The 21,171-nt window shown below is 35.5% G+C and overlaps 2 protein-coding genes across 3 annotated transcripts in view; both read right to left on the bottom strand.

Moving 5' to 3' along the window:
- Positions 5,206-10,499, bottom strand: LOC105158394 (serine/threonine-protein kinase HT1). The gene is made up of 7 exons (XM_011075144.2): positions 10,356-10,499; positions 9,484-9,920; positions 8,491-8,612; positions 7,905-8,110; positions 7,107-7,281; positions 6,335-6,469; positions 5,206-5,457 (listed from the first exon to the last, which is right to left on the bottom strand). The coding sequence occupies exons 2-7, from the start codon at positions 9,842-9,844 to the stop codon at positions 5,248-5,250; spliced, it is 1,209 nt and encodes a 402-aa protein (XP_011073446.1). The 5' UTR covers positions 9,845-9,920; positions 10,356-10,499; the 3' UTR covers positions 5,206-5,247.
- The window catches only part of LOC105158396 (protein XRI1), a gene marked incomplete in the record, with an annotated part of 3,680 nt that continues 1,672 nt past the window's right edge, over positions 19,164-21,171 (bottom strand). The window contains 6 exon segments of one of the 2 annotated variants that reach the window (XM_011075145.2): positions 19,164-19,906; positions 20,037-20,120; positions 20,252-20,295; positions 20,366-20,468; positions 20,554-20,617; positions 21,051-21,171. In XM_011075145.2, the coding sequence (XP_011073447.1) occupies positions 19,638-19,906; positions 20,037-20,120; positions 20,252-20,295; positions 20,366-20,468; positions 20,554-20,617; positions 21,051-21,171 (685 nt within the window). 2 annotated transcript variants of the gene reach the window in all.

Below are 21,171 nucleotides of genomic sequence, written 5' to 3' on the forward strand. Positions count from 1 at the left end.
CCGGCTCGCTGAGCTCGCGAGCCGGCTCGACTCACCTGCCACCCCTAATTGCTGTACATGCTCCACATGCTGTGAAGATTCTAGCAAGTATACTCAGTCACTGTTGCCTCAAAGAATCACAGTCCATGGGGAGCATATCTGAAGCATAGGCGTAGGAATTATTCCATTGTTCCTTCATAGTGGAGATAACCTCTATTAGGATTTGGAGGTATGTCATCTGATAAGCATACTTCTGTGGTCATAAGGGACCCTATGCAAGCCTACTTTAGATAGTTAAACCCAACTCTACATATGGAAAAGATGCAGCCCACATCATATGCATAATAGAAAAGGTTAATCAATTAATACATCGTGAGAATACTTCAATCGTAAAAAATTTCCTAATAGTGGAAATTAGCTGCTGAAATATTACATAAAGTATAGCACACATTACCATACCATATCCATCCCAAGCAACCAACAAAATTATTATCCAGGTACTTTTTGCTGTTATAGTAAGAAACAAAGAGATCTTAGACATTGTCTGCTTATAAACCAATTTATTTATAGCATTGTCATTCTATTAACAATTGAGTCTATAAGTAGTGGTTAATTTTGCTATTTAATTATTTTAATTCAGCAAACATGGTAAGAAATCACAACAAATACAATCATTGGTTAATTATAGTTTGGGATGACAACTTCAAAATGCAAATTTTACTTTTTTTTTCTTTTTACTTTAGGGATATATTCCAGGATAGTGCTTTACTACATTCCCCTTTTATGTATCTAATTAAAATATCTACAACCCCTCCAAGTTTCAAATCTTACCAGCAGTACTTTAGTTGGGAATATATAAGAACATTTCAGCTTGGGACAAAGTAGAAAGTTCGCTAAAACAAAGAGGACAGGGGAAATGGTTGGCATGGAATCAGTTGAGAAACCTCCATGAATAGATAAGTTACTGTAAACGGCACCTGAAAAATCATCGTATATGTAAAACAAAAAGAAATAGAAAAGTACCTTCAAGGTAATCCAACTACCCATACTGCTCTAAAGCAATATGAGATCAGAAAGTAAACCAAAATCCAAAATGCTATGAATACATGGGATGGTTAACAAAAGCAATTAGCACTGAGTTAGCTTTATATTTACAAAGGCATTTCAGCAAAAGCCTAAGCGACAAGAAACATAAATCACACAAGATGCCTCAACCTTCAACAAAGTTAGCATAAAAACTTGTAATGGATTTTGATTAGTTCATGAAACTTATCTCTCTTCCAAAAAGTTAAAGCTAGTGTCTTCTTCTTCCAGTAAAGGAATCATCTTTCTAAAGAAGAGCCACAGGAATAGTTGTGCCATTTATCAAGCAACACCACAGATTCAACAACTTATAGGCCTAATATCTTGGTTTCTGCAGTACCAAAACCACGTTACTAGGAAACTGTTACCACTCAAATATGTACGAAACTGCCCATAAATACCTGAAGGCAGAAAAATAACAGAAATTTGGGCAGGTGAATGATTAGTTCTATACCTGATAAACAGTAAGCCATATGTAAGCACAAGCATGAGTCAAGCATTAGCTACAGAATATATAACTGATTAATTGTTCCTGAACAAAAGGACCATTCTCCCTCTTCCATGCGGGTACCCAAAAATCAGGTGATGCTACAGAAACTACTATGTGATTCAAAGGTGAAAATTATAGAGACCGCTATTCGCATGAAAGAAATCAAAATGGCTAAACACACCAAACTCAGGGTTCAAAACTACAACATTTTGTAGTGGTCACTAGCAACCAATTCAAGAATTGGCTAGAAGATCATAACCACCCAAGGCAAATTTATCAGATTTTATCAATCATCCACTCATTTTCTCTCACTATATCCCCTCTAGTAAAGTAAATCAATCCAAGACCACTCTTGCGAATGAGATATATTCAAAGGAAAAAAGAAGATGGACAATGCACTCTCTCCTGTCCTGTTATTGCTCTTCATTTCAATAAATACTCTTTCATATCAGGTAAACAAAAATGAGGATACACATCTATGCAAGCACAAAAAAATATTACAAAGGACATAAATAGACCACAAAGACACACAATACTCGAAATGAGCATAAAATATTGCAAAACTATGGTGACATCTTGCAGGAGAAAAAGAGTTGTGTAGATAAAAATGAAGACTTAGAAATTGAAGGAGAATGGCAAATATAACAAGACACGGATGACATTCATTGGTGCAGAAGATAAAAGAAACACCTCACTTCTTCTATGTTCAAAATGGAAGTAAAATATCTTCTACCATGATACACACACACACCCTCCACACACACACACCCCACACATAGGGCAATGATTTTGTGATTAATATTATCTAATTTTTGTATCAACCTCTCTGAAAATCATGATTTGGTGTAGCAGGATTCTATTGAGATCATGATGTCAAGGAATATATTTTTATATGTTCTAATCAGTTACTGCATTTCTTTTTTAATTTTATCGACCACAAACTTGACAAGGTTTGCTGAATGATGCCCCCTTCTTATTCTGGCTTTTCCATTTCCTTGTCTGTGTTTTTTTTTTTTGTGTGAGAGTGTGTGTGTGTGTGTGAGTGTGTGTGTTTGTATGCGTGCATTTACGGTGGGTGTGTGTGTGTGTGTGCGCGTGTGGGGGGGGGGGTCTCTAAACGTAAAGTATTTGTTTGTTAATTCCGTCCCTAATTCCGTTTCTGAAACGCAGAAAATGTTCCGTCTCTAAAACCTTACAAATTTCTGTCTCTAATCCGTCTCTGATTCGGCCTCTAAAATTTCAAAATATTCCGTCTCTAATCCGTCTTTAATCTTTTTTTATTTTTTTGGGCAGATTTTTTAATTTTTGTTCCCCCAGAGCGGACTAAAATAATAATTCTCCTTATATATATATATATATTGCATTTTGAATAATTCTTAAACAATCAACATCTTCTTTTACTAAACAATGATGAGGGCTAGAACTGTGGCTTGATAAGTGTGTTTTCAATATATTAGGATGTAAATTTTTATTGAAAATGAGTATTTTCAATTTGACTGGGTCCAAATAGTGTAAAACTAAAAATTGATTTTTGGAAATGAAGCCAAATTTTATTACTTCGGAACAATTACCATGGTTGCTTTAACGTTTGGTATGATTACAAATACTCCTTATTAATTATGTTAAAAATTAAAAATATTTTCTTGAATGAAAATAATTATGCAGCCTGATGGTGAGGTGATCAAGGTGGACATTACTACTTTAGGCTTATCCATTTTTTTAAAAAATTAAAAAATATGAATAAATTTGAAAATTGTTAAAATAAATAATCCATAGGACATATTATTCTATAAAAATAAACTTTAAAAAATATATAGTTATAATTCAATATTCAAAATGGGATGTTGGTCTATTCACCATAAAAATTAAATGAAAACCTAAAGGAGACTAATGAATGTGCTCATTGTAATTCAACCGATGTTAAAATCAACACGAGTATTTATAATTTTCAAATAACGATGAAAATATCTATAATTATGTCCAACCTCAAAGGACGTGATTGTATTGTGCCCTTTTCGAAATAATATACATCTTATACTATACTCCCGTTCATTTATTTCAAATTATTCCATATAAAAAAATTAGAATTCATTAATTTGAAACGAAACTTAGTTCAAAACTAATGGAGATTAAAAAATAAAAAAATTAATATAAAAGTAGATACATGTATATCTATAATGATGTGACTCAAATCCACAATCTTTTAATTATAAAAATTACAAAGTTATCAATCAAGCAAGACGCTGTGTTGAAAATAAATTTGTTAGTTAATGACACATCTCAATTAATTAACAAATTCAAAAGATAAAACTCATATGTAATAACACTCAAATCTAGCTTGTGTCAATGACAAACAAATTTGGGGAATTTAATCACAACTATACAATCACATTTAATAACAATTTTGCCACTTTTTAGGCTTTATTTATACTTTTATACTATATATATATATATATATACTGATTCTTTAAATTATAAAAAATATCCTTATATATTTTCCACCCCAGTCAAATTCTTTTGGTCATTTATATGCATAATCTATCTATCTATAGAAAATTTCACCTACATTAATTTCTTTTTGTGTCAATAATATTCCTAAATGAGTTCTATTTAATTAATATTTTTTTAAATATAATATATTGATTTATATATTTTATTTTTATTTAATTTATAATATATTTTAAAATATAAATAATTATTTATTATATATATGTAGAGACCCCTCTCCACTAATGTGTAAGGGTCCTATCCAGCCGTCAAAACCTTATCATGTAAAGCTCAAGTTGCTATTATTAGTTTGCAGAAGATGCAGGTCCCAAAGGGAGATAACAACTATAATAGGCAATTGTTTGCAGATTAATTGCTTTTTCTGGAGTTGGTTAATTATATTTAGACCCCTTGAAAATATAAAATTATTTTTTTAAGTTTTTTTAAAATTATATTTTAAAAATTCATGATTTTTATTTAATCTTTTTTTGTCAGGATTTGAATGAAAAATATTAATATTATAAAATAAATTCAATATTAATTCTTATTTAATGTTTATTTGTAATAATTTTATACTTATAAGAAAAAAATGTGATGAGGTTAACATCACTCCATATATATATTACATTTATCTCTTTATAAGTACGAAAATATACATGAAAATATTGATGACGGGCAAAATAAAAAATTTATATATATATATATATATATATATCTTACGTTAGCATTTCTCATTCAAACTCTGACGAAAGTGGGTCAGGTATAAATGAAGTTTTTTTGAAGGAAGTGTAAGTTCCAAAACTAAACTTTTTGAGGGAAAGTGTAGTTTTGGATTTTCAGAGCAATCGAGTTTAAGTGTAATTAACCCTATAAATTATAAGAAATTATTGCATTAACTGCATGCAAGAAAATGATAAAAGCATTTGAATTACGTCATGTAATTATTCAATACATCATTAATTGGATGGTCGACACATACTCTACTTTTAAAAAAATGAGACAATACATAGAAAATTAACTAACGTATATTGAGAAGGATGGATGGATGAATATTTATGATTATATACACAAAAAAGAGTTTTGAAAACGAATAAACAGATACAATTATTTATGTGAAGAGATCAAAATCATAAATTGATGAACTCTTCCACTTTTTGAAGGGCAAAAATAGGAAAATAAATAAAAGATTTATATATATATTTATAATATTATGGTCCCCGAGTGGGAGCAAAGCAAAAACAACCTCCAGGATGGTCTTCATCCGGTATCATTCCTCCTCCTTTGCTGGTATCGATTGCTTCCAAGAGCCTCACCACCTCGTCCATGTCGGGTCTTTTGTCTGGGTTCGCATCCCAACATCTTTTCATGATATTTGCCAGAGAACTTGGGCAACAACGAGGTATCTCCGGACGCAAATTCTGCAAAAGATTACATCATATATATATATATATATATATATATACATACATGTAAGAATTTAATGCAATTTCATATTTTTTGTATTTTCACATTTTAGTCATTTATCTTAATTTCTAAAGTAGTAGATAGGTGCTGTGACTTTTTACTTTTTCACAATTTCGGTTCTTCGATCGTCGGAGTTTGCAAATATTGCTGGAATAAAGTATGAGCCCCTGCATGTGCTTTTTTCAATTTGGGGTTTTTGTTCCCATTGATAATTTCTGGCAGCATGGAAGCAGATTTTCGATCTTGTATCTTTTATTTTTTGCACGTTGGCGTTTTTAGTCCTTTATTTTTCTAGATTAACAAATAGGTGTCATGACTTTTTAATTATTTTGCGATTTTAGTATATTAGATTGACCAGTGGAAAAGAAGGCCCTGAACTAAAAGAGCACGTGCAGGTCACATGCTTTTTTCCGATAGTATTTTCAATTTTCGACCGCTAAGGGCCAAAATCGCGAGAAATTATAATTTATAGCACCTATTTGCTATCCTAAAAATTAAGAAATGACAAAAAATTAGCCAAAAGAGAAAATTAATATACATAACGAAAATTGCATTTAAACCAGCTAAAAAAAGCATGCTCGTTGAAGTTTAAACATCCAATGCTTAGGAAAAACTCCCTGTGCTGAGTAGAAATCGGAAAATTTTGTCCAAATCAGGTCTGGTTGAATCAAACCAATTACTGAATAAATGTAATATATCTGTTATATGATTGATCACTTTTTCTAAATTATATACCAATCATACGACAAGTATCTTATACTTGTCATACAAAAATTTAACTAGATTCGAGCTAGAATTTTCATAAATATGTGAAGTGGAATCAAAACTTACCTGTCTAACAACAGCATAGGAAACTTCAGCAAAGCTAAAATCTGTGTAAGGCAGATCACAACAATATGTTTCCCATAAACATATTCCAAAGCTGTAGACATCGCATTTTCGATTATAAGGCTTCCCATCCAGTACCTAACAAGTAGATGATCAGAAATGTGGATCAAAGAACTATGATCTTCACAATTAAAACAAGGGACAATTATACTTGCTCTTTTATGAGATTTGATGTAATTACACGTAAATTTTATGTGATTTTAAAAATTATATTTGGTACCTTTGTTGGTTGCATAGTAGGTCCCTCCGTTAGTCATAATTCACTAGATTTATTGATATTAATACAAACAAACTGAATGAAAATTGATATTTACCCTCAGTTGACTTATTACTGACTTATTGCAGGTTAAATAAATTTTTTGACTAAAAAATACCCTTATAACAGTGAAGATATACCTCCTCACATGCACTAACATATGATGAAGATGCATAAGGGTAATTTGATCATGAAAAGATTTATTTATCCTGTAAGAAATGAATAATAACTCAATTGGGGGTAAATATAAATTTTAATCGTGCCTTTTTGTTAGTGTCAATAAATTCGGTGAATTTTGACCAACGAAAAGACTTTCTTTTTAGATATAAACAAACCAGCCCAAAGATGCTAAATATAATTTTTCAAATACGAAATGTTATGTATAATTATACCAAATTTCAAAGAAGGGGAGTATGTCAGAACAAATTTTTGATGAGATGGAGAGGAATAGTAGTGCACCTCTGGGGCCATATAACCAAGCGTTCCAGTTTCACCGGTCATGTCTCTCGGATTCTGGGCTTCAACACGGGCGACACCAAAATCAGCAATTTTCAATGTTCTATGGTGATCTAACAACATGTTTTCAGCTTTGACATCGCGATGTACAATCTTCTTTGAATGTAGGTAGCTTAATCTGCGAGTCGTTTGAGATAACTAGGTAAAAGATTTGTTAGCAAAATTATGCTCGACACATTTACTCCTATATTTTATGGGATTTTGAGTTTTCCCGATTTCGAGATCAATTTGAAATTTTGGTGAAGGGTAAAACTAGATGTGTCGAGTTTTTCTAATTCTGTGACCATTTTAAAAAAATCCCGCAGAGCATAGAAGTGAAAGTGTTTAACCCTTGTCCTACGGGACTAAAAGTTGTAATTTCGTCCAAAATAAATGATCCAAATACAGAGGTGAAATTGCACTTTTAGTCCCACAACATAAGGGTTTCAACACTTTTAATCCCATGTTTTATGAGATTTTTAAAAAGATCTCAAAATTAAAAAACTTGACACATTTAGTTCAATCCTTCACGGAAGTTTCAAATCGGCCTCGAAATTGAGACAACTCAACACATTTAGTAAATTCCGTATAGCAGAAGACTAAATGTGTTGAATTTTCACAATTTTGGGACCATTTCGATGAAAACCCTATAAAACAGAGGACTAAAGGTATCGAACCCAAGACTCAAAATGTCGAACCCCCTATCCTATCCTGTCCTATGGGTCTAAAACTTTATTGATCTTGCCAAATACAAAATTTTACCCTCTTGAAAGGTCCAAAGCAAGTTCGATGACAACTCTAAAAGCCAGCTTCTTCTTCCTATTCTTGAATAAGAAACTCTTCAATGTCCCTCCAGGAACAAATTCGACAAGAACACAACACGCCCTTGATGGAAGTTTCGTATAACCCTCAGAAGGGTTTTTCGAAGGAATTTTCAGTTCTGAAGTCCCCATTGAAGCACCAACAAACTATACATGACAATCATTACCATAAAAACCAAATAACTAACAAATCCAACATGAGATGAAACGTAATTTAACCCCCTCTGATATTGCAAATGAACAAATCATTCTCTTACGATAAAAAAAAAAAAAAATTAGCAATTTATTACACCCTCATATTTTTCAAAATGAAGCAATTTACCTTCCTGGCTAATGAGGTAAAAAGTTTCGTTTTAAAAAATATAGAGTAAATTACTGCATTTTAAAAAATATAGAGAGATAAATTGCTGATTTTTTTTTAATAAGGGAATAATTTACTTATTTGTAATATGATTGCTTGTATTTTCTGCATGAGATAAAAAGAATTTGAGGATCGAAATGATGAAAGCAGGACTTAGCTATTTTACTTTTGTAACATTTGGGTGATCAAGCTTGTGCCAAACAGAAACCTCTTGTTTAAATGATGCCCGAAGTGCAGCAGTTTCAGCAATTGTGGCCGTTCCTTCTTCTCCCCAGTCCAATAACTTCACTGTAAAACAAAAAATAATATTGTAGTGAGGACTAATTTTGATGATAATGATATATGCATTGTAGAGTTATTATAATCAGGTCTGGTTCTTAACAAATGTAAAATTATATTTTTTTTAAAAAAAAATTAAAATTATACTTGCATCCCTTTCCAAAATCCACTGTTAACACATAATTGATCCATTTTTATTAGGATTATGGATGCAAAATGCTGACATTAGCAAAACAACATCTCATAAATTTCAAATTTTACTCCTTATTTAATATTTTCATGTAATAATTTGTATTTATGAAGAAAAAAATATAATGATATTAATCTCATTCCACATATATATATTATATTCATCACTTTATAAGTATAAAAATATATAAGAAAATATTAAATGACGGGCGAAATTAAAATTTTATGTATTTTTTTATTTTGCTTAAGTCACCATTTTTTGTCTGAACCCTAACAGAAAAAAGTCAGGTGTTAATTCAGAATTTTCAAAAGGGTGTAAGTGTAATTTCAAATTTCTCTTTTAAAAAAAGTATAATTTAACAATTTAAAATAAATAAATATAATTAACCCTACCAATCAAAAAGAAATATATTCCAGTAAAAAATTCCTTTTGTATTATTGATAAAATCCTAAGTCCGAAAATTGCAAGAAACAAACGTAGGAAATGTTCCCTAAAACTCCAAGAACAGAGAAGTTGCAAGAAAACTTAAAGATTAAATGAAAAGTGCAATACACCTGCTGTATGATAGATATATGTATAGTTGAGGAAAAGTAACCAAAAATATAGAAAATGTCATACATTTGCTCTGTAATTGGTTTGGTTCGATCAAACCTGTTGTGAGTAAGAATTTTTCCGGAGCTATGTACGTACCTGCAACGTCTTGACCATTGTAAGTACCCCGATAAACTGTGCCATATGTTCCCTGTGCGACAAGATATCGGATCTCCAGCTTGGACGCGTCGATCTCCCACACTTCCTTAGGCTTCTGAGTCTCTAAGTTGCTCGACCAAGCCCGGCTGAGATGCCTCTCAAGCTGCACATCCAAGCTCTTGAGATCGATCTTATCAGCCCGAAAGATCATGTCCTTGCTGTTAATGCTACATGAACTCCTCGTCGACGATGGGTTCTTATCACTTGGAGGAAAGTTAAGTATGCCGCTCTTGGAAGCCGGCAACGTCTCATCGCCACCCTTAGCTACCTCCCCACCTTCCTCGCTCGTTTTCGCGTCCATAATATTGTCAGCCCGACCAATACTCAACTCTTAATCTTGATGAAGGAATTAACGTTGTAGAATCAACTTCTTTTGACTAAAATAAGAAAACCAATAATACCGTTAGTTGCAAGGGGAAACAATTAAACAAATATTATGATCATCAAGATTGCTAATAATAATAATAATCCATCTCTTCTTCTATACGGAATCACACACTTTTCAAAGAAAAAAGAAATATTTGATCATCAAAATTGAAATTGACATTGGAAAACATATAGTATAATAAGGTTCAATTCAAATATAAAGATTCAGACAAGAAAAGAGGACCAAGAATTCAAGAAAATATATAATTCTGACTTTTTTATGAATTAAAAACCTGAAAAAACCAGCCAAGAAGAATTAATCCAAAGTAAAAAAGTAAACCCTAATTGGAAAAATGACCCACAAAAAGCAATGTTTTTGAACAGATACTTTTTCAAGGGGGAAACAATAAAAAGAAAAGAAAAGACAGAGCGTATCAGAAATTTACAGTTTACATATCTCAAGGCCCAAAAATCAAAAGATAAGAGGAAAAATACGAATGCATTTATATTTAACACAATGGATGAGGGAGACCACAAAATCTGAGCAAACCCTAATTCTGCATGTTATAATCAAGAAAACTTAATTTCTGGTTGATATGATCCCCTGAAAGAAAAAAAGAGAAAGAAAGAATTATATGTGGTGGAAAAAAGAGAAAATAAGGTTTGAGAGAGGAGCGCAAGGCTTGCCTACAATTATGGTTTCAGCTTTTTCTTGCATGTTTCTTATAATGTAAATATAGGGTTAAATATAATTTAACTTATGTGACATAACAAATGAATAATTTATATGAAAAGATATAGTAATTTGTCTCTATGTATTTTTAAGATGGAGTAAACAAACCCCTCACACGATGTCGTACATTTCACACATTTGTTCTTTATTTTTTTTATTTTTTTAATATTTTTAAATATAAAATTATCATTGGATTTTATTTCAATCTAAGGTCAAAATTTATCTAGTCGATCAACATTGCAGATTTTACTTAATTTCAATCAATAGTTCTTTTTTTTTTTTTTATCGAAAGACGATTAATATTAACGAAAGGGTCCAAAAGAGTTCAACCTAAGTCAAGAGAACCCAGGAAGGGACACGCTAAACACAGAATTAAGGACCTAACCCACCCTCCCTAACAACTCCCTGGAAAACCTGGAGGACTCTATGAGCTTGAGAAACCAGATCAACCGTGGTGGTGGAGTGATTTTCGAAAATCAGCCGGTTTCTCGCTCCCCACAATAGCCAACAAATGGTCAGAACCAAACCAAAATTTTCCTTGCCCAATTTCATGCGCAGCTGTAGGAAAGCAAACTCGTATGAAATAAAAGATGCCATTATGAAGAATTTGGTGGGAAGAATTCTGTATTTCGTTAATCTAATGAGAAAGTTATACATGGAGCTTCGTTTTTATATACAGATTGTGAGGTTTTTTCTTTATAGCTGCACTAACAAACCCATCTAACCCACTAATAAACTTTACAGCTGTGAAGCAAAGAGGAAAACGTAAAAGCTACTAACAAATTTGCAAAAAAAATAAAAACACGCTTCTAAGAACAACAATGTGAAGAATAAAAAAGGTGATGTGGCCCTCGTCGATCCATGTGGACTAGCTGCATTTGAAGAATCAGAACCCAGATTTCTACAACCCCCTCAAGATGGAGCTTGGGAGACCAAGCCCAGCTTGACAAAGTGGCGAGCAAAATCACCAGCGGGAGGAGATTTGGTGAACACGTCTGCCAATTGATCACGACCCAGAAGATAAGAAGGCTTAATGAAACCACATTTGAATTGGTCATGAATAAGGTGGCAGTCGATATCTAAGTGTTTTGTACACTCATGAAAGACGGGTCGGCGGTGATGTGGATGGTTGCTTTGTTATCGCACCAGAATGGAATAGGAACTTGAAATGGAATATGGAGATCACGGAGGAGGTAAGATAACCATAAGAGTTCACAAACCGCAACTCCCATTTTGCGGTATTCAGCTTCTGCAAAGGATCGGGAAATCGTGGCCTGTTTCTTAGATTTCCAAGAGATGAGTGAAGAACTAAGAAGATGCAAAAGCTGGTAATAGAGCACCGGGAATCAGGGCAAGAGGCCGAAGAGGCATCGGTAAAGACAGAGGGTTGGAGAGTGTTCTGGGAAGAGAAGAATAAGCCTAGCGAAGAATTACCTTTCAAATAACGTAACACATGTTGTGCAGCAACCCAATGAGAAGATTTGGGGCGTTGTAAGAACTGACTAAGCTGCTGTACGACGAACGAGACGTCCGGACGAGTAAATACAAAATAGAGAAGGCGCCCAATTAACCGTCTATAAGTACCAGGATCAGGTAAGAAGGTTTCATCATTAACAGTGAGTTTAAGGCCAGGGGGTAATGAGGTGGACACAGCTTTGGAATCTAACATCTGAGCATTAAGAAGAATATCATGGAGAAATTTCTGTTGGGTCACCAATAAGCCATGATCAAATCGGGCAAGTTCGAGGCCAAGAAAATACTTGGCATGACCTAAATCCTTGATGGTAAAGAGTTGATCCAAGTGGGATTTTATTGCAGCCAGTTCAGTCTCTCAATCCCCAATCAAAAGAATATCATCCACTTAAACTCATAGAGTCAAAAAATAGTTGGAAGTAGACTTCACGAAGAGACAATGATGATGGGGTGACTAAATGAACCCATAATGTTGAAGCTTGCCAGTAAGCTCAATATTCCATTGCCGAGAAGCTTGTTTCAAACCGTAGAGGGACTTCTTTAGCTTACAAACTTAACCAGGAGTGTTTATAATGTAGCCGTCAGGTGGTAGCATGTAGACTTCCTCGTCGAGATATCCGTGTAGAAAAGCATTATTTACGTCAAGTTGTAGTATAGGCCAATCCTAAGCTGCAGCCACTGCCATAAGAACCCTAACTGTGACAGATTTAGCTATCAGAGAGAAACTGTAGAAGTAGTCAATGCCCTCAATTTAACTGTATCCTTTGGCAACCAAGCGTGCTGCATTAAGTTTGAGCTTGAACACCCAACGACACCCGATAGACTTCTTGCCAGGGGGCAAGTCCACCACATTCCAAGTATCATTTTTAGCCAAAGCATCAAGTTCTTGCTGCATGGCATCCACCCATCTTGTATCTGTACGAGCCTGAGCATAATTTCGGGGTTTCTGCATAGAAGACAATAGAGCTACAAAGGATATATGTGCACTGCTGTAAGTAGAAGGTGAGAAATGGGAATCAGTATAAGTAGAACAGTTACAGATATAATCATTAAGCCGAGAAGGCTTCTGCGGTAACCTCTGTGAACGTCTAGGAGGAGGGACATATGGAGAAATGGGAGAGGACCTTTGTGGGGAAGAAGAATCAGGAGAAGAGGTAACATGGGAAATGTCAGGGAGTGCAGGTTGATCACTATGTGTGGGAGAACAATCAGTGGGAAGATCATTATCTAAATACTCAATAGGATCTTGAGAGGGAGTAGGTTGAGTGGGTGTGGAGTCAGACTTAAAGGGAAAAATCCCTTCATAAAATCTATCTTTAGAGTGTAGGATTTGTTTTCACTGTAGGTCAAAAAGTTTATAACCTTTGTGGCATTGACTATATCCTACAAAGACACATTTGTGAGCTCTTGTGTCAAATTTGTGTTTGGAGGGTGATATATTTGAAGCAAAACAGAGGCAACCGAAAATCTTGAGGTGAGTGTATGTGGGTGTCTTATTATAGAGAAGTTCATACGGGAATTTCCACTGGAAAAGAGGTGTCGGAAAATGGTTGAGTAAATAGGTGGCAACAAGAATTGATTCCCCCCAAAAAATGTTTGGTGGATGTGATTGAAACATTATGGCCTAGCTGTATTAAGGATATGTTTATGCTTTAGTTAATCCACACTGTTTTGTTGTGGTGTGTATGGGCAAGACTGTTGATGAACAATATGAAGCGATCTAAACAAGGATTGACACGAAGTATTCACAAATTTCGTACTGTTATCGGATCTGATTTTTTTTACTTGTGAATCAAACTATGTCAGAACCATTTTGAAAAATGTGTCTAGTGTATAGCAATCTTGAGTTTTGTATTTAAGCAAAAAGGTCCAAGTCGCTCTACTGTAATCGTCGACAATAGTTAACAAATAGTTACAACCACTGAGACTAGGGATTTTATACGACCCCCAAAGATCAATATGTATGAACTCAAAGGTGTGCTTAGTTTGTATAGATTTTGTAGAAAATGGCAGACTACTTTGTTTGGCTATAGGGCAGATATCACATTCACAGGAAGTACTGGAAAGATTTAAACTAGAAATATGTTTGAGGACATTTAAAGAAGGATGTCCAAGCCTCCTATGTCACAGGTCATTATACAAAAAGAAGAACTCATGCAAGTAACAGACTGAGCATAGTGATAAGAAGCAATATTCAATGGATCAAATGAAGATTTGGACAACACATAAAAGATTTTTGTGAAGCCGTCCTACTGCTATGGGCCTTTTAGTCTCCAGATCCTGTAAGAGACAATGAGATGAGTGAAAAACAACCTCAATTGATGATGTCGAGCACAATTTTTGACACGAATAGAAGGTTGAATTGAAAGGTGGGAACATATAGGACCTCTGTTAGTCTGAGATTTTTATGTAATGTGACATTTCCTATGTGAGCAACAGGTTGTGTATTCCCATCTGGGAGATGTACAGAAGTGGAGTGCGATGGTGTTGTGATGTGTTTGAAAATGTGTTTATGTGCACACATATAATTAGTAGCTCCCTTGTCGACTACCCAAGTATCCCAACAATTATAATTCAAACTAGTAAAAGAACAGTTATCACCTGCATAATTGTCTGCTTGTGCAAAGTTGGCATGTAAGGGATCTTCTAGCATACGTTCTTCTCTTCCTTTCATGAGACTTATAAGCTCCTGCAACAACACCTGCTATTGATTTCCTCTGTTATCTTCTGTTTGTGCACTATAACCTCAAATAGGGACCCCTTCCTTCTTCATTCTTTCAATCAGTTCTTTATACCAATTCGGGGTGTCATGTAGCTTGAAGCAAGTCTCCCTTGTATGTCCCACTTTATCACAGTGATTACAACGTTGTCCCTTCTTGTCGACATACGTCCTGCGTTGTTGTCCTCATTTGGTTATGAAGTCCTTCTTTCCCCCTGTTTTAATCTGCATTGCAACATTGTTAACAGTCTCATTCCTTTCCATGTTAACCTCTCTTTGTTTCTCAAATCTCAAAATCATGGAATATGCCTTGTTGACTAACGACACAGGGTCCATCACTAGTAGCTGGTCTCTCATGTAATCAAAAGTCTCACTCAAACCCATGAGAAATTGAATGAATTTAGAAAATGTGGCTTGATCTACAATTGCCTGAGATACTCCACAGGTGCAACCCCCACATGTGCATTGTGGAGTAGGCATTAGAACATCTAATTCATCTCAAATCATGCGTAATTGTGAGAAATACTCAACCACGGAAGTATTTCCCTGTGCCAAAGAGGAAATGTCTCGCTGCAGCTGATATAATAAAGGTCCGTTACATTCACCATACCTTTCTTCCAAATCCAACCATAAAGCCCTTGCTGATTTTGCATACATAAAGCTCCCAACTATTTCTTTTGAAATGCAATTCAATATCCAGGTTGTGACCATGCTATCCACGTGAATCGACTGTTCGAAAAATGGGTCAGTACCATTTGGTTTCATAGCAGTTCCTTCTATAAAACCCAGCTTCATTTTTGCTCGCAATGCTTTCTTCACCGCATAGCTCCATATTAAAAAATTGTTCTTAGTTAGTAGAGTACTAACCAGCACCATACCAGGGTGGTCGGATCCATGTAGTTGCAGCACCTCCAGCATCTGTCGTTTGCTATTTTCTTCATCTTCTGCCATTGTTGCTTCGAGAGAAGCCCTCTAACCAAGAGATATATAGAGACCTTCAAATGAAGGCTCTGATACCATGTAGGAAAGCAGACCCATATGAAATAAAAGACGCTATTGTGAAGAAATTGGTGGGAAGAATTATGTATTTCATTAATCTAATGAGGAAGCTATACATGGAGCTCTGTTTTTATATACAGATTGTGAGGTTTTCTCTGTGCAGTTGCACTAACAAACCTTATAGCTGTGGAGCAAAGAGGATAACGTAAAAGCTACTAACAAAGTTGCAAAAAAAAATAAAAACACGCTTCTAAGAACAACAATGTGAAGAATGAAATTAAAGGTGATGTGGCCCTCGTTAACCCATATGGACTAGCTGCATTTGAAGAACCAGAACGTAGATTTCTACAGTAGCAACCATAGCTAATCATCCTCCCTTCCTAAAAAGTTTGACACTTCAGACCCTGGAAAGTTAGCAATTGCCCACACTTGTCTGGAAAAAGTGCAGCTGAGTAGAAAGTGTTCTATCGTCTCCTCTTCCTCATGACAGAACGGACAACCACCAGTCACCTTCGCACCACATTTTCTCAGATTTGCGACTGTAGGTAACGCCCATCGACACAGCCTCCACACAAAGAACTACACTTTAGGCAGGGTCCTGGTAGACCAAATGAAATTTCAATGGGGGGGGCTTCAAAAGGCTCGCCCATCCAATGACTATGTCCCCTATCCTGTTCAAGTTCCTAGTCAAGTTGATATGCATACGAGCGGAAAACCGTCCTCCTCGATCAAAATGCCAGATGAGGCAGTCCTCCTCACCCAGGCAGCAAAGTGGGAAGGCTAGGATACAATTGCTCAAATTGAGGGAATAGTGACCTAACCAAATCCTTGTCCCAGGCTTCAACCCCTGCGATCATAAGACAATTCTGATGGTCTTGGGACGCAACAACCAACCATCCTCCATGATTTAGATTCTCGTACCATACCCCACCCTCCATCTCGACCCTGCCTCAAGTAAGTCCAACGTTTCTATCAATGACTGTTAAGCATATGATGCAAGTGGTCTAATCTGTGCCTCAAACAGATCTGACTAAGGGAAATATTTTTGTTTTAGAACCTGGCCAGAAGGCATCTGGTCTAGTCAAAATCCTCCATAATTGTTTGACAAGCATGGCTCAATTAAAGGCTTTATGCGCCATTCTGAGCCCCGTTACGAGGTCTTCGCATTCGACGTCATTGTTGGAGGCCTTAAACCCAAACTTGACAGCGAATTCTAAATCTTCTCCTTAGGGTGAAGTGATGAATATGCTTGCACCATTGCTTTCAATCGTGGATGATCCATCTACATGTAATAGTCATATTTCAGCTTGAGGGGTACCTTCTTCAGACGTCCCTGTTGTTTGGAGACAAAGTCGGCTAAAGCTTGGGCCTTAATGGTAGCTCGAGTTAGATAAGAGATATCACACTCACTTAATTCTACCACCAATTTTACCAGACATCCTGATGTATCTGGCTTACCCAGCGTTTGCTTCAAAGGTAGGTTAGTTTTTACTCCAATGGGATGTGAAAGAAAATACAAATGTAGTCTTCTAGCAGTGATGACCAACGGGGAATGAGCGGGCAGGAAGCAAGCACTGCCATGTGCTCTCGGATTGCTGTTGCAACCACCTGTTGAATTGCACCCAGCAAAGCTAGGAAAAATTCTCCTAAGGTGGTGTCTGAGGAAGTGCTTCATTTTTTAAGATCGATCAAAGGGTCCACCACTTTGGGGGGTGGTATCGGCACAAGCAAAGCTGGGGTGGATCCTCCAATAGGGGGCAGGGAGGCTACTACAACAACCTGCAAAGGCTGATTGTTGTTGGGTGTCTCCACGGTCTTTTGCTTGTCAGCGGGGTTGCTGGGGGTTTTCATGGTAACTCACATCTTTAACTCAGTTTCCCACAAACGGTGCCAATTGATGCATGAGATTTTAACCTGGGTCAAACGGTCTTGGATCTCGACGATGGACTTAAGCTGATTAAGCAAAAAAACTTGAGAAATAGGACCTGCAAAACAACACGCTAGCACTCTAATGCTCAAGTTAGTTCCAAATTTAGAAATAAATAGATATAGAAATAAATCATAATGAGAAATTGAAATAAGAATAAGAACTTCGAAAGCAAAATATGGTTAGAGCACGGGTTGAGAATTGCAACAAAATAGCAAGACAATTTCCAAATTTTTGAAGGTGTCCCTGTTGAGGATGTTGCCTGTACTTATAGAGAATGCGTCCCTCTACGTGGGGAGTCTACATGTTACCTGTATCTTCGAGAAAAAAGGCGAGAAAACTGTGGATAAAGCACAATTCCATCTTATCTCTAGCTTGATCAGCATGTTTTTTGTTGGAAGATGACTCCTTTTACGTGAGAACTCCTACTCTGCGAGAAATCCTTCTAGGTCATGGAGTCCAGAGTTTTAGGAGTGCCTCCCTTTTCTTGGGCTGGGATTGGAAGGTAGTCCTGTGGTCTGGTAAGCAGTGTACTAAGCTTTCCTCTTGGACCGAGCTTGAAAATCTTATGGGCCATCCTCATCATGAGCTGGTAGGCCCGATTTAGACTATAGATCTCTTATTGGGTCAAATGCTTTTGGGTCATACACATCACATATATACTAATACCACCGCACTAATTTTCTATGAAGTCAAAAATATCCTTCAACTAACAAGATAAATAACTTATTCAACTTTTTAAATTTGACATTAACTTATAAATTAGTTTTCTTTTCTTTTTTTTTTCTATTTTTTCAATATAATGTATTGATTTATGTATTCTACTCTTATTTACAATATAATTTAAAACATAAAAGTTTATTTATCATATGTCATTACAACAGCTAGTATTAAAACAAAAGTTCTCTACACACAAACAATTATTAGTGGCACGCGCACCAATTTTTAAATTTGGTAATTTACCCCTGATTAGATAATTTTAATATTAATTGTAATTACTTTTTTTCTTCTTTTATATATAAAAATAACACTATATCATTTTAACACTATTATACTAATTTTTTTTATTGTGTCAATAATACCTTAATTTAATTTTTTAATTCCTTTTTTTTTAAACATGATTTATTTTTTTATATATATTTTATTTTCATTTATATATTTTAAAATTAAAAAAAAATATTTATTGTATACCTATAGAGGTGAAACGACGACTAGTATGTAAAAAATCAAACTACTTGAGTTCAATACAAGTTCGATTGAATTATTAATCAATATAAATTCAACTTCGAACAAATTCGACCAATATATGCTCGATTCAACTCGATCCGTTTACACCCTTTGCACAAAAGGATAAATCAATTCAATTATCAAAAACAAAAAAAAAATGCCTAGAACAGGAAATATATAACAATTTACTCATTCTGGTAGTAGAAATCAGATATCAAACCCCTTAAACCTCAGCTGCATCAAGAAGATTTAAATACATGTGACAATGTCCATCCTTTCCACAAAATTCCTGAGAACCCTCAAGATGAGATGGGGACATCGTTGAACTAATGAAGATCTAAACATTCAAGTTCCACGAAGAGTACAACATACAACAGTAGACGATCACTCTGGTAACTAGAAATACCGACGAGATACATGCTTTTCACATTAATATTACGAAAGCTGATGAAGTTTTCCTCTGAAGGATGACGAGAAATGCGAGGATCAACTAGAAGTCGAGATCCTTAAGTACTACCAAATAATTCAGATCATAAGCAAAGCAAAAAATAGGTTGGAGTCAACTGAAAGTTAGCTTCTGCTGCAGTTTGTTCATGGTGAGCAACAAAGATGTACCTCCAGAAAGTATTGGCAAAGCACTGGTATTTTACTTACCCTTTGGTTCTCATGATTGTAATGCTACCTTTACCACCTTCTGTGCGGATTTTAGTTTTCCCAACAACGGGTTTCCCAGAAAATGCTGATGTGGGAAAAGAAACGGGGTCTTCTTCGTTTGGCTTTGTGGTTGGCGGGTTATGTATCCTTTGGTTTATGTCCTTAAGAGTGACATGTCCGTGTGCACCGCATGGTTTGATGAAGGCAAATGGGTAGACAACGGACGAGGCTAGTTTTGGAGGTGTACGCATGTATGATTTCCTTCCTGATTGGTGAAACATAAGGAGGAAGAGAAAATGGAATCAGCCTCCTTTTATGGTGTATGGAACGAACATGGAACCAGTATCATGCCAAGTCCAGGAATTGTTTATAACAACCCAACATCCTACAATTACCTTTGAAAACAACATTTCCATTAGTATGAACAGGATGTTTTCTTACGGGATTAGCATCATATTCTGGAGGGGTATCGCAAAGCTCTGCAAGAATGATTTGAACGTGTTAAGCTGGGAAATCAATGACAAGAGGGACCAAAGAAAGCAATGGAAAATTGTTGCTGCTATTAATATGGTAAGTGAGATGGCCATAAAAAAGAAGTATTTTGGATTACCCGTAATATCAATTTGAACATCAGATGCTCCAGATGCATTGCTGCTGTTTACGGCAAGAGTTAGGTGGGAACATTACTTCACTAAAAATGAAATATGAAAATGAAGTGACATACATATCTTCAGTGCAGAAATGCATCCCGGCATCATTAAAGCAATCAGCAATCCACCCTTCAGATGACGGGTCCAGACAGTCATTACTGGACGCAGATGTGCCTTCTGTAAATATCAGAACTATAAGAGATATCCTATAATTTCGGTAATTCCAACCCATCCCAAGAACAAAAATCTGGAAGAAACAAACCTGTGAATCCAGCAACCCACTGTGACATTTCAGATAAAGCATCTTCAAGAGAATCCGGTGTCTCCTAAACACGAAACCCAAGCAAATTTAGTGGCTACTTTCAACATCAGATAATGCGATAGAACTAGCAGCATAGGACATCTGAAGAGGTGCTCGCACTGATTGTTTGAAGCACCAAGGTTCCAAAAACATTACGCAAACGTATAGTTGAAAGTTGTCGAATTATAGATCCTACTTGATTCAAAGGTCAAAAACTGGCTCGATACTATCATGTGCTAGACGGGATAATGAATCTTAAAATGAAATATGTTGAATCAACTTGATATGACTTCAAACTATCTGTAAGATTTCAGATGGGCGAACTTTTATATCCCTATAAAGCATTTGGAGATATAGCAGACCAACATCAGTTACAAGACAACATTCGCTCTGGCAGCAGATGTACTTGTACCAAAGACATGGCAATTTCCAAGAGAAATGCATGTGTTGGCGTCAACCTTAGATCTTAAAAAGGCCTCGTCATTGCAAAGAGGTGCATCCAGAACTTCAGACTCAAACTGTAGCACCCGACGCCTTTTTACTTGAGAGGAAGGCTCCCTGTATTGCTCCAACTCTTTC

The sequence above is a fragment of the Sesamum indicum genome, linkage group LG3, assembly GCF_000512975.1.
Source record: "Sesamum indicum cultivar Zhongzhi No. 13 linkage group LG3, S_indicum_v1.0, whole genome shotgun sequence".
NCBI classification, from domain to species: domain Eukaryota; kingdom Viridiplantae; phylum Streptophyta; class Magnoliopsida; order Lamiales; family Pedaliaceae; genus Sesamum; species Sesamum indicum.